We start from the raw sequence: 13678 nt of genomic DNA, 5'->3' as shown, positions 1-13678 counted from the left end.
AACACTACAATAGTGTACATAAGAGAAGTCACAACATGGTGTCAGAAGACGGAGTTACGGTATAATTCGAGGGCGGTACTTCAACGAGTTCGCTGGTAGCTGAGGCAGCTAGCTAACACGTGCTAGCCTGAGCACAAATATGGAACAGTTCAAGCCGCCACCACCGCTGATACTTACCGGGAATGTCGCAGAAAACTGGAGAAGATGGGAGCAGCGTTTCCAGCTGTACATGACCGCTTCAGGTGCGTTGGATAAGGAAGAGACGGTTAAAATAGCCATTCTGCTTCACACCATCGGCGAGGAGGCGCTAGAAGTGTATAACACACTCACCGTCATCCCAGAAGGAGACGACGAATCGATGGAGGACGTTCTGAAAGCCTTCAAGGACTACTGCAGCCCTCGGAAGAACGTCGTGTTCGAACGCCATCAATTCTGGTCGCACACGATGTCAGCAGGAATATCGGTGGACAGATTCATCACAGAGCTGCGCCAGAAGAGCAAAGACTGTGAGTTTGGCAGACATGAAGATGGCATGATAAGGGATAAATTAGTGGTCAGCATAAATGATGCCCGTTTGAAAGAAAGACTGTTACGTGATTATGAGCTTACTTTGCGCAGGGCCGTAGAGATATGTAGATCAGCCGAGCTCGCTAAGTCACAAATACAAGCGATGCAGACGTCACATGTTGTCCAAGACGCCTCAGTGGAGGCATTGAAGAAAGCAACAGGGCAAACGCGCACGGACAGCTGGAACAAGAACAAAACGAGCAACAAGAGGCATGTAGCAACAACTCTCTGCCACAAGTGTGGAAATAAACATGAGCCCCGTCAATGCCCAGCTTATGGTGCAGTGTGCCACAAATGTGGTAAGAACAATCATTTTTCCAAGATGTGTAAATCAAGCACTGAAAAAAGCGGCAATTACAAGACAAAGACAGTGCATAATCTAGAAAGTGAAATTGATTCCTTATATATAGGCATGATTGGAAAATACAAAAACAAAGCAGCCCACCAAGCTAAAGGCACTGTATGGCGTGAAACAGCCACGGTCAGAGGCGTAGCAATTAACTTCAAGTTGGACACAGGCGCCGATGCAAATGTGCTTCCTATGCGCGTATTCCGGCAGCTACCAGGTCCCGTTCAGTTACGGCCCACAAAGACTGTGCTGATTGCTTTTGGTGGTGCACGACTACCCTCAGATGGTGTTGCATCTCTAGATTTCTGCACATCTAAGCATACGGCTATATTGGGCTTCCATGTGTCTAGCCGAGCTGACAAGCCAATCCTGGGTGGAGATGCGTGTGAAGAGCTGCAGCTGGTGAGAAGAGTTGAGGCGCTTGCAGTGGAGTCCCCACAACCAGCAAAACCTCCGGCCACCAAAGAGGAGCTGCTGCAGAGGTATGCGGAGGTCTTCACAGGATTAGGCGAATTTCCTGGAGTTCATCACATACACATTGACCCCAGCGTCACGCCTGTGATTCACGCGTGCAGGAACGTACCACTCTCCATCATGGCCTCACTAAGAGAGACGCTCACAGACTTGCAGAACAGGAAAGTCATAACTCCTGTCAATGAACCTACAGAATGGGTGAACAGTCTTGTTGCCACAAAGAAAAAAAATGGTGCGCTAAGGGTATGTTTGGATCCTTGCAACCTGAATGAGGCAGTCAAGCGTCAACACTACTCCATTCCTACACCGGAAGACGTGCGCAGCAGGCTAACAGGAAAATCCATTTTCTCCATCCTAGATGAAAAGGATGGATACTGGCAGATCAAGCTAGATGAGCCGTCGTCTAAGCTATGCACCTTCAACACGCCGTGGGGCCGGTTCCGCTTCCTCAGACTCCCATTCGGGATCAAATCGGCCAGCGAAGTGTTTCAACAAAAGAACTGTGAGACCTTCGGCGATATCCCAGGTGTGTACATTATAACAGACGACATGATCATCGCAGCGTCATCAGAGCGGGAACACGATGAAATCCTGCAGAAAGTAATGGAGAGAGCCAAGACCGCACATGTGAAATTTAACAGGGACAAGATCCAGTTTAAAGTTGATACTGTAAAGTACATGGGACACGTCCTCACGGCAGCAGGACAGAGAGCTGACGACACAAAGATCAAAGCGATTGTCGACATGCCAACCTCGGAAGACAAACAAAGTCTCCAACGTCTGCTGGGAATGACAAAATTCCTAGCACAATACATACCAAACGAAGCCTCACTCACGGCACCCCTCAGACAGCTGCTCAAGAAGGATGTAGCGTGGCAATGGTGCCCGCACCACAGCTCAGCGCTAAAGGCACTAAAGACCATCCTCACACAAGCCCCTGTGCTGAGATACTACGATCACAAGCAGCCTCTCACTCTACAAGCAGACTCCTCAAAGGATGGACTGGGAGCCTGTCTGATGCAGGACGACCGCCCAGTGTGCTATGCCTCACGAGCGCTCACCGACACAGAAAAGAGGTACGCACAGATAGAGAAAGAGTTGCTCGCTATAGTGTTTGCTGCTAAGAGATTCCACCAGTATGTCTACGGCAGACCAGTAACTGTCCAGTCCGATCATAAGCCTCTGGAGGTCATCATGCGCAAGCCGCTGAGCGAAGCACCTGCGCTGCTGCAAGGTATGCTTTTACAACTGCAGAGGTATGATCTGAGTGTAACATACACACCAGGCAAGCACATGTACATTGCCGACACACTCTCACGCGCTACAGCTAGCAGAGAAGGTGACCATATTCATGAAAACCCTTGTGATGAGAGAGTTGTGTATGCCTTGGATGCCACAGATGCCTTGAGCGAGGAAACACTCAGCCAATTAAAGAAAGCAACGGCAGGAGATAGCGTGCTGCAAGCTGTGTGTGAGAAACACAAGAAAGGCTGGCCCATGAAAAAGAAAAGTTTGGACAGAAAACTACACGCCTACTGGGCAGTAAAGGACATTATAAGCATGGAAGATGACATTGTCTTGGTCGGAGACAAAATCATCATACCCCAGAGCTTCAGGAGCACGATTTTGGAGAAGCTGCATCTTGCACATCAAGGAGTGCAGCGCACAAAAGCCAGAGCAAGAAAGTCTCTCTACTGGCCTGGCATGGCACGGGATATAAAGGCAATAGTGGAAAAGTGCGTGCAATGCCAGCAGCTACAGCCCAAACAGCAGGCTGAGCCACTTATGCCGCATCAGGTCCCAGAACTGCCATGGATGAAAGTCAGAGCTGACATCTTCGAGGTACACGGTCAGTCATACCTGTTGTTAGTTGATTACCTAACCAAATATCCTGAAGTGCTCAACATATCTGACAAAACAGCATACACAGTAATCCAGAAGATGAAGTCTGTGTTTGCCAGACACGGGATTCCTAGGGAGATAGTGAGTGACCATGTCCCATTTGCCAGCTATGAGATGAAGTCATTTGCAGCTTCATGGGAGTTCAAGCTCACACACTCCAGCCCAGGTTTTCCCTCTTCAAATGGCATGGCTGAGAGAGCCATAAAGACAGTGAAACATGCGCTGAAGAAGGCAATGCAGACCGGCACTGACCCACATCTGGTGCTGCTGTCACTGAGGAACACACCGGTGACAGGACTGGACGTATCACCTGCACAAATGTTGATGGGGAGAGTTCTACGAAGCACACTTCTGTGCTCCAGTGCTGTGCTGACACAATCAGTCCCACAGCACATTCACAGCAAGATCCGGAACCTGCAGTTCCGCCAAAAACAACGTTACGACCAGCGTGCAAAGCCCTTGCCAGTGTTGACCCCAGGAGACACCGTACACATGCAAACACGGCGCGGCTGGGAGCCTGCCGTTGTCATCCGACAGCGAGATGAACCACGGTCCTACACTGTGCAGACACCGGCTGGGACGATGCAGAGAAGGAACAGGCGACATCTGAGGAAGATACATCCGAGCCTATTCAGAGACACGGACAGTGATGAACATTTTGACCCAGAGGTACAACCCTCACCCTCACAAGCGACTGTGCCAGTCGACTCACCACCACATGACCTGCCACCACACGACCCTCCTCCGGTGACTACAGGCAGTACACCCACATGCTACACAAAGTGCGGCAGAGCAGTTAGGCGCCCTGCCAGATACAATGACTAACCTCCGGGTTCTTTTGTGTGATCATTCAAGTGTTTATTAAGAAAAAAAAAAGAAGGTGAAACAAAGAGTACAAGGTGTGTTTAACCTGAAATGTTGCAAGATTGCTGAATGTTCAAAATGTTTACATGCTAACCACCAGAATGTGAAAAGGAAATGGTTTATGTTGTTTAATGAGAGTCATCTGTCATTTAAAAAAAACATGCTTTATTAATCATTGAAGTATGCAAGTAGAAAAGACTTGTTCAGTGTTGATACCATAGTGTTAATGGTTCGGTAAAGGGTCTACTGTTGAAGCAACTGATGAGTAGGCCCCATCTCAGTTGGAAAAGAGGGATGTGGTGTATTGGATCGAGCACTCGGTGCTCGATTTTGTTGGACTGTCACCACTACTGAGTTCTGTAATACACTGGTCGAGCCTAGTAGTGTGTGATGTCTCCGTCAGTAAAGATCAGACTTGTGCCGCATCCTCGTCTCCGTGTACTTATATATATTAGTGATTAAGTTAGTAACCCACGAATAGTAACACTACAATAGTGTACATAAGAGAAGTCACAACAACCACAAGGCGACATCACTAACCGCTCGAGTAAAGGGTTAGACCCGTTAGCTAGGGACTAACGTGTCTTATTGGTAGTTTACAGTCGTCACCCTCCCCGGAAGTGCGCCCTCGCACTTGGTCATTCCGCGCTCCGAAGAGACTTCTGAGGATCTGCACACTTCCGGATCCCACCGCTGTCACCAATGTAACCGGTTATTTTCTTGCCCGGTGCGGGATTCGATACGTGGTGTACTGCGCCACAAGGCGACATCACTAACCGCTCGGCTAAAGGGTCAGACCCGTTAGCTAGGGACTAACGTGTCTTATTAGTAGTTTACATAATCATGGTCGTACTTCCTCCGTTTTCTGCTTGCCCCAGACGCTGTCTCCTTTCTCACTGTAGGTAATGCTACTAAAAATCGATCCATTTTGCTCCAAGCATTGCTGAAGTTGACTAAATTTAGCTAGATGTTTACAGTTACTTTGTCTTCACGTTTTTTTTTCTCTCACGCTGCGCCTCCCCTGAAGCTCTCTGGCGCCCCCCAGGGGAGGCGCGCCTCACGCTTTGAAAACCCCTGTGCTATAAAAATAAAATCGACTCGTAGGGTTGGGCATCGAGAACCGGTTCCGATTCCAAAGGAATCGTTAAGAAATTCAAATTTCGATTCTGCCTATCGGTTCCTAAATAAATTTCACTCGCGCTAAGGTTAGTTTCCGTTTCCGTGGTGGCGGCACGCAGCTTCCGTAGTTTCCGCCCCCGCAAGTTAAATGTGCGCCATCGTGGACCGGAGCAAGCGGCGGTCGAAAGTGTGGCTTCATATTGCCTTGAAAAATGAGGGGTTGCCACAGGGCAACTCCTGTGGCAACATTACTTAGTGCAAGGGAGGATGCACAACAAATATGGCCGAACACCGTAGCGGCGTACGAATTAACCAGTGTACTGTGGCGAATTCGGGGGACAACGCAACCACAGGAACTGCCGCGGCCGGGGCGCGAACCCGTTTCGCACGCACCGCAGGAGGCATCGCTAACCGCTCGACTAAAGGGTTAGGCTCGGGAGCCAGCGGCCAGCGTGTCTTCTTATCCATGCACGTTACAGTACGTACGGTCTCCATCTCCTGCCTCGGCGTCCTCTTCAGGCAACCCCGAGCAAACAGCAAGCAGCGCCTCGTCGCAGTTGGGTGGGTGAAAATTAATAACGTCTGTCTTACTCGCAACGGCGAGACAGCAAACAACCTATACATGAGCGACTTGCTATAAACTGTATGCAAATACTGACATTTGTTTTTTTTTTCTCTGTGCTGAACGCTCGCGTATACAGTCTCAGAAGGCAGAGATGCTCATTTGTCTAAACAAGAACTGTTTCTAATTTAAGGAGTTTAACACCTGGTAGGCCGGACCAGGTTGCGAGTGTGTCTTTATTTCTTCATTCTCATGTATGAAGACAGTTGTTGTAAATGTAAATATAAGAATGAGACATTCATATGAATGGTCCGTTCTTAAAACAAAATGGCTTGTATAAAGTTTTTTTTTCGCTGTGAAATAAGCACGTGACCTGTTTTGACCCCGCCTCTCAAAGAACCGGAATCGAGAATCGTTAAGAACCGGAATCGAACAGCAGAATCGGAATCGGTAAATCCAAACGATGCCCAACCCTACTGACTCGGGCGTCCAGGTGGCGTAGCAGTCTATTCCGTTGCCTACCAACACGGGATCGCTGGATCGAATTCCCGTGTAACCTCCGTCTTGGTCGGGAGTCCCTACAAACATAATTTGCCGTGGCTGCAGGTGGGAAGCCGGATGTGGGTATGTAGCGCCTCCTCTGGTCGGTCGGGGCGCCTATTCAGGGGGAAGGGGGAACTGGGGGGAATAGCGTGATCCTCCCACGCGCTGCGTCCCCTGGTGAAACTCCTCACTGTCAGGTGAAAAGAAGCGGCTGGCGACTTCACATGTATCGGAGGAGGCATGTGGTAGTCCGCAGTCCTCCCAGGACCGAGCGGCCACTGGGACGGCTTGGAAGAGTGGGCCAAGTACAATTCGGGGGAAAAATCCAAAAATCCAATAAAATTAACTTGACTTGACCTAACTTATCAAAATTAGGGATGCAGACAAGGACTGAGAGCAAGGGTGGGCAGTCTTATCCAGAAAGGGCCGGTGTGGGTGCAGGTTTTTGTTCCAACCAAGCATTACACACCTGCGTCTCCTAATCAGGTTCCTCAGCAAAGACTTTACTGGTTGATTAGTGGGCTCAGGTGTGTAACTGCTTGGTTGGACCAAAAACCTTCACCCACACTGGCCCTTTCTGGACAAGATCGCCCACCCCTGACCGAGAGGAAATCTGTTAGAGGAGCTGTAAACTGATAAAACGCACTGAGCCGCAATGCACTGCACTGTGTACTCAAGATGCCGTTCCTGGAAGCAACGTTGACACCGACCACTTTACAACAACTATATTCATCATTATCATCTCAAGCTGACTGGCAGAGCAACAGACAGAGGCAGGTCAGGACACTGTGGATCTCTGCATGGTCACAAATAAGACACACCGAATCGGTCTATTTGTTGTTGTTGCCACACCACCAGAAAAGCGCACAGTTAAAAAGCTGCTTTTGGACCAAACTCTTGGAAGTCTGTCCAGGCAGGACACGGCACCCGCATAGAGCCAGACAGTGAAATTACACCCCATATAATACCAAAAAGGCCAGGGCAGCATCTAAATGTCCAGTCAAAGGAAGCGACAAGGAAAGTAACGAGAAACTAAAACCAGAGGGAATTGACATTTTTGTAATGTCAATAAATGCCCAGCAAGGGGACTGCTTTGGAGAAATTATTTATACTTTTTTTTTTTTTGCAACACATCTGATACTATAATGACAGTGTATTTGTATGTGATCAAAGGTTGAAATCAGTTCATCTGGATACAACGTTTACTGACAGATACATTTCATCACTCAGCTAAGTGACATCGATCAGTTCATCGGGACACAATGTTTATTGACAGATACGTTTCGTCACTTAGTTGAGTGTTTATTGACAGATACATTTCATCACTCAACTAAGTGACGAAACGTATCTGTCAATAAACGTTGTGTCCCGATGAACTGATCGATGTCACTTAGTTGAGTGATGAAATGTATCTGTCAGTAAACGTTGTATCCAGATGAACTGATTCATCCTTCTTTGGTTTTCTCACCTTGATTGTTGAGCATGCGTCAAGGTATTTGTGTGTGCTTTTGTCTAAACTATTTTCATACACGTTTTGAAATAGCACTTCTAGCATCCTTTTTAACACATCGGCTCCTAAATGTAATTTTTATGCCCTTTAGGTAGGAAATCCCTGTGGTTTGTAAAAAATAAAAGAGCAGACCCTGTGATTAAAACCATGTCACATAAATGTGGGAGCGTGGTTTAGCCTCTTCAATTAGTATCATATGGTTTTCTCCACCATGTAGTTTGTGGCCTCGACCGGGTCCGTGTGGGCAAACTCTGACCTCTCCAGGTTGGCTGCAGATATTACACACACACACACACACACACCCCCCTCTTGCCTCACCACCACCACAAACTATCCATCACCTTTTTATGCTCAGTACCTGTAAAAGTACATCTCATAGGAAGTTATTGAGGAATATGGCAATTATATTGTTCGGCTTAAGTATGTTATTGCATGCTTTATCTCCATTTGTTCTTCAGTATCATGCTGACCTTTTCATTTCCTGCCCCCTTCCCCTCGCTCACTCATCCTATATGTGCAATGTGTGTGTATGTGTGATATTAAGAGAAAGAAAGGTGCAAAAACGTATTGAGATGATTGAGCTTTTGTGTGAAACAACAACAGGCACGGTCTAGATGTATCTCTGTGTGCATTTCAAAATGACTAAAAGCAGAGGAGGGTAAAGAAAGAAATACTCATACGCTGTAGCCGATAATTCAACCCGAACAAAAAGCAATTTATCTTCGCATTGGAGGTTTCATAAAACAAAACAAAAAAAGCCCCAACAACTTCAGAGGGTAACATTTGTCACTGTGAACCTTTTTTTTTCCTTTTCACCAGTGATTTACAATATGCACTCAACTTTTGGATGCATGGAGCGAGCATCCTGTGTGTGTGTGTGTGTGTGTGTGCGCGTGTGCGTGCGCGTGCGTGCGTGCGTGCATGCATGTGGCAGTTTGTAATTTCCCTGCAAACTGTGTACGTGTCTATATGTGCCATGGCCGCTCCCGGTTCCGGCCTCTCCAGCCGTGGCTCCTGCGTCTCATATTCAGCCCTGCTCTGACCGTCCCAGTCCTGAGCCCTGTCCAGTATTCCTCAGTTACCCATTTCCCCTAAAGCCATTGTTCATTTTTTTGTATACGAGTTTGGCTGTTTAGTTTGTTGTAACCATCGTGTGTCCCTGGTGTGATGCTGATACCCTCATGTTTCCTACCACTAAACCTTTTGTTTCACCTGTTAGCGTGTCTGCATTTGGGTCCTCAATTCCTGCACCCCTTGTGACAATATCTGTATAAGTGTGTGTTTGTGTATGTAAGTATGTGCACACACACACTTATATCTGTATAAGTGTGTGTGTGTGTGTGTGTGTGTGTGCACATTTGTGCAAAAATATACAAAATGTGCATCTGAGTCCCCATTCACCCTATTCCTCACATATTGGCACATGATTTTTATTTTTTTTTATGGAGGTGTGTATTTCCGCATCTGTGTGGGTGTATGATACATGATTCCCCAACCAATCACATACTCAAGCCGTAGTGAGGGCCACATCTATAAACAGAGAACGTGTTTATGTACATGTGTACTAAAGTAAGACGGGAGTGAAACGCTGTACTTGTTGCCCGGCGCTCCAGACGGTGAAGAAAAGAAGCGGAAAGATGAAGCTCTTGGCCATCCTTGCTCTCTGCTCCTTGGCAGTCGTATGTCTGTCTTCAGGTAAGACCTGCAGTTTTACACGTGTACAGGTCAGAGGCTAGAGGAGTGGTAGTCAGTTATGTGCCATGGAGGTTCGTGTGCATGCAGGCTTTCTTTCTAACCTGACTCTACACCAGATGTTTTCATTGATTAAAATAACCACCAGACGGGGGCTAATCAGTGAAATCAGCTGGACCTCCATGGCACAACCGAATACCACTGGGCCGGAGGGACGAGGGAGGGGGGGAAATTACATATTTAACATCCAAAATGGAGCAGGTAAACCACGAAAAGGGCACATTTACCACATGAATTTGCATGTTTTTATCTGAACAAGGCAACCATACATGTGTTTATGCATGCTCAATAATCCAGGTAAGAGAATCACAGAAAGTTGAACCACACACAGATTGAACAATGAAAGCATTTCTTACGCTTCATATTTTCTTTTCCTCTGTTCTGCAGATGCTACCTCCGCTGGCTCCCAGCCTGCCAGTGACAATCCCGCTCAGGAGGGTAAGACTGAAACACATTGGCATGACTTTGATTCAACTAACAAATTGCATTTCTGTTAACGTGTTGAAAATAATCAGTGACAGTTTCCATAGTCGTCATTAATCATAAAAGGACTATTTGTAAAGCAGAACAGGTGTGCAACTAATTTACCATAGAACAAGACAAATTTTGGAAAGTATGGATATCCTAAAATGATAATAAAACAGCTAAATCCTCTTCAGATTAAGGGTCTCTTGGCCCAAAAAAAACAAAAAACAAAACAAAAAAACCTTTCATTTCATGGTCTTTTGATGAAGAATCCCTAATAGATGCATGATGCACATTAAAATGCACAGATTGCATGTTAAGCAGAGCCAACTGAATGTAAATATACATAATGTGCAGGTGTGTTTGTGGAGAGGGACCAGGCTGCTGCTGTGGTGAGACAGACAAGAGCTGCTGCAGAATTGTCTTTGGCCCAGCTGGAAAGGTAGCCATTTTTACTGGTAACATGCACCATTAAACACAGTTTTCTGCTCTCACATGGCCGGTAGGTAACAGTGGATTGACATTTTGTGTACGCATTGTGTACAACAGCCTACCTGTGAGGGTCATAACTTACACGGTGATGTCCTGTGCTATTACTGTAGGTGGAAGATTGCAACCAAAATCTTTGCTCTCGTCGTATTTTCAAATACTGTGGCTTATGAAAAAAAATATGTACGAGATGATGTGGAGACTGTTGGCATTTATTACTGGAAATATAATTTGGGATGTCATTCTCTTTCCCTTTCTTTCTCTCCCTCCCTCTCTCTCCTCAGTCTGAGGGAGGTATGTGAGGCTGACTTGGGTTGTGAGCACATGATGGACACAAGTGGAATCATCGCTGCCTACAACGCCTACTATGGACCGATCCCCTACTAGACATTAAGCCACCATGACCTGTTGCCATGAGATGAATGTCCTTTCATTGTCATTGAGTTCAATGACAGTTGAAAACAAACATTGTCAGTTTGATTATCCATCTTGTATAATTCACAGTGTTGACTCCTCTACAATTTCTATCATTCTGTAGTGTAGTGTGATATCAAATAAAGATTAATAAAATGATCTTGTGTTTTTTCATCGGGCATGGCCATGATATAGACTGAACCTTTTGGTAAAATATCAGACATACACACACCCATCAGGTTCATCATTTTCAATGCATTAATTGACACAACTGGATGCTACATTAAAGGTAGATGGATGGATCGATAGGTAGGTAGGTAGGTAGAAGGATACTTTTTTGTTGGTCTCCAAGCGTGCACGAGCATAAAACACAGAAGATACTCTTGTAAGTATAAAATATGACTGAAAAAAACCCCTTAACATTCTAAAAAAAAAATGCAACTCCATTCCCAAAATATCAAATTCGATTCATCCTTATAATTGTCTTATAGAGAAATGAGAACGGCCAGTGCATTGCATGTGGATGCCATTGCAACACATCAGATAATATAATGGCAGTACAAACCTACAAATCAAGGTCCTCAGCAAAGACTATACGCCCATTTCACGCCGCGGCCATCTTGGATTTAAAAAAAAAACCAAGCGGTGGGAACGTAACCACGCCCCCTTCATTGAAAACACTGCTGGAAGCAACGTGTCGTACTGCTGTGTACCATCCTGCAACTCCTATCAAAGAAGGGAAAGAGATAAATACTTGACGTTTCACCGCTTCCCCAAACGCCTGCACACCCGTAAGGCATGGGTGGTGAAAATTAAGAGGGATACAGTGCCACATTTTCAGGTAACTACCAATACCTTTACCTAGCTAGCTGGCTGGATAGCTAGCTAGCTAGCTCCCTAGCAACGTTGTTAGCTAGCTTTCTGGTCTAACTACAACCATAACAGTTAACACGTTGCTGACGGTAACGTCAGATATCATTTGTCATTATAGATCACAGACAACACCAGGGTGTGCTCAAAGAACTTCACCGAGGACTGTTTTCGCAAGACGTTTCTTGGGCTGACAAAACTGAAACCCGGAACTCTACCGACCATTTTCCCATGGTCAAATCAACCTACGCCGAGGAGGTAGCTAAGTTTACTAACTTCACTAGCAGACAGACATCACGGTAGGTCATGCAGAGCTATAATAACGTTAGCTGGATGTTGTCATGAAAATGATTTTAGGATGTTGATGAAATGAAACATAATACCTGCCATTAATAGTTTGTATTTTTAGGGTTCCTGTTCGTGGTGGTCAACCTGCTGGGGAGGTGACACCCGAGTCAGCAGAAGAGTGAGTAACGTTTACAGTTGTGCACTCATGTTTACAACCAAATTCCACATTAAGATGCCATATGGCTAAATGTTTACTCCTCCTGCTATTATTGCAACAGACATTATGTACATGTAGGCCTACTGTATGCATTGAGCTGCAGAGGTTGCATGTACATTTAACGTTACTGTATGCATTGAGCTGCAGAGGTTGCACCATGTACAGCCAGTTAAATAATAAATAATGAGTTGTTACTGTCAGTACAATACAATTTTTCAAACATGTAGATTACTGCATTGTATAATATATATATATATATATATATATATTCACTAATCTTTCAATAGTGGATAGCTCTGTTCTGACACATCATCTTGATAACAGGAAAATGTGTGGATTTATATTGCTTCCCACATGTATGACATATCCTCATGTGTCCAGTGAGGTTTGGGCGACACTACCTGATCATGACTACGATGTGAACCCCCTTTCTGTGGAAGACCAGCTTGACGCAGTAAAGAAACGCATCGCTTTCCTGGAGGATGAAAATAAAAAGCTGAAAAGTGAGCGTTTTGGTCTAGAACGCTTCCAGTGAGCGCCCAATCTGATCAGGTTTTACACTGGTTTTAAGGATTACCACACCCTCAAAGCACTCTTCCTAGCTTTACAGCCTACTGCAGAGTCCATGGTGCGATGGACTCAAATGCAAAGGAACAGCCATAACCTAGAACACATTTCTGTGTCTGGCTTCCATGCAGAGCATTTATCGCTGATTGATCAGTTTTTCCTGTTCTTGTGCCGTGTGAGGCAGGGCTTTTTTGCTCTGGATTTATCTGTACGATTCAATGTGTCGCCGGCCAGTCAGCAGGAACTGTACGACGTGGGCCAACTATTTGCTCTTTATGTTAGGGACCCTCCCAATATGGCCTAGTAGAGCAGCAGTAGACGAGCTAATGCCTCCAGTATTCAGGGAATTCTACCCAAACACAAGAGTGATACTAGACTGCACAGAGATCCGCATCGAGACAGCTAGTTCGAAGGTTTTGAACACCATGACATACTCCCATTATAAAAGTAACACTACACTGAAATCCCTAATTGGGATCACTCCCTCAAGGTCAGTTAGCCTGGTAAGTAATCTATACACAGGATGTATTTCTGATAAGGAGATAACTAAGAGGTCAGGTGTTCTGGACCTCTTAGAGTCAGGTGATGAGGTCATGGCCGATAAGGGCTTCCTTATCAAAGACCTGCTCGATGAAATAGATGTAAAACTTGTCATCCCTGCATTTTTAGGCCCAAGTGGACAGTTTAGCTGTGATGAGCTCACAGACACACAGAGTATTGCTGGCT

The 13678-nt window shown here is 45.8% G+C and overlaps 1 protein-coding gene across 1 annotated transcript; it reads left to right on the top strand.

Annotated features, from left to right (window-relative positions):
• Positions 1–9377: 9377 nt before the first annotated feature.
• LOC130119183 (osteocalcin-like) lies at positions 9378–11159 on the top strand. The gene is made up of 4 exons (XM_056287610.1): positions 9378–9585; positions 10030–10080; positions 10465–10549; positions 10881–11159. Exons 1-4 carry the CDS (start codon positions 9528–9530, stop codon positions 10981–10983), a joined length of 297 nt encoding a protein of 98 aa, XP_056143585.1. The 5' UTR covers positions 9378–9527; the 3' UTR covers positions 10984–11159.
• Positions 11160–13678: the final 2519 nt, after the last annotated feature.

This window comes from Lampris incognitus, chromosome 10 (assembly GCF_029633865.1).
Source record: "Lampris incognitus isolate fLamInc1 chromosome 10, fLamInc1.hap2, whole genome shotgun sequence".
NCBI lineage: Eukaryota > Metazoa > Chordata > Actinopteri > Lampriformes > Lampridae > Lampris > Lampris incognitus.
This window is presented reverse-complemented; position numbering and strand designations above follow the sequence as displayed.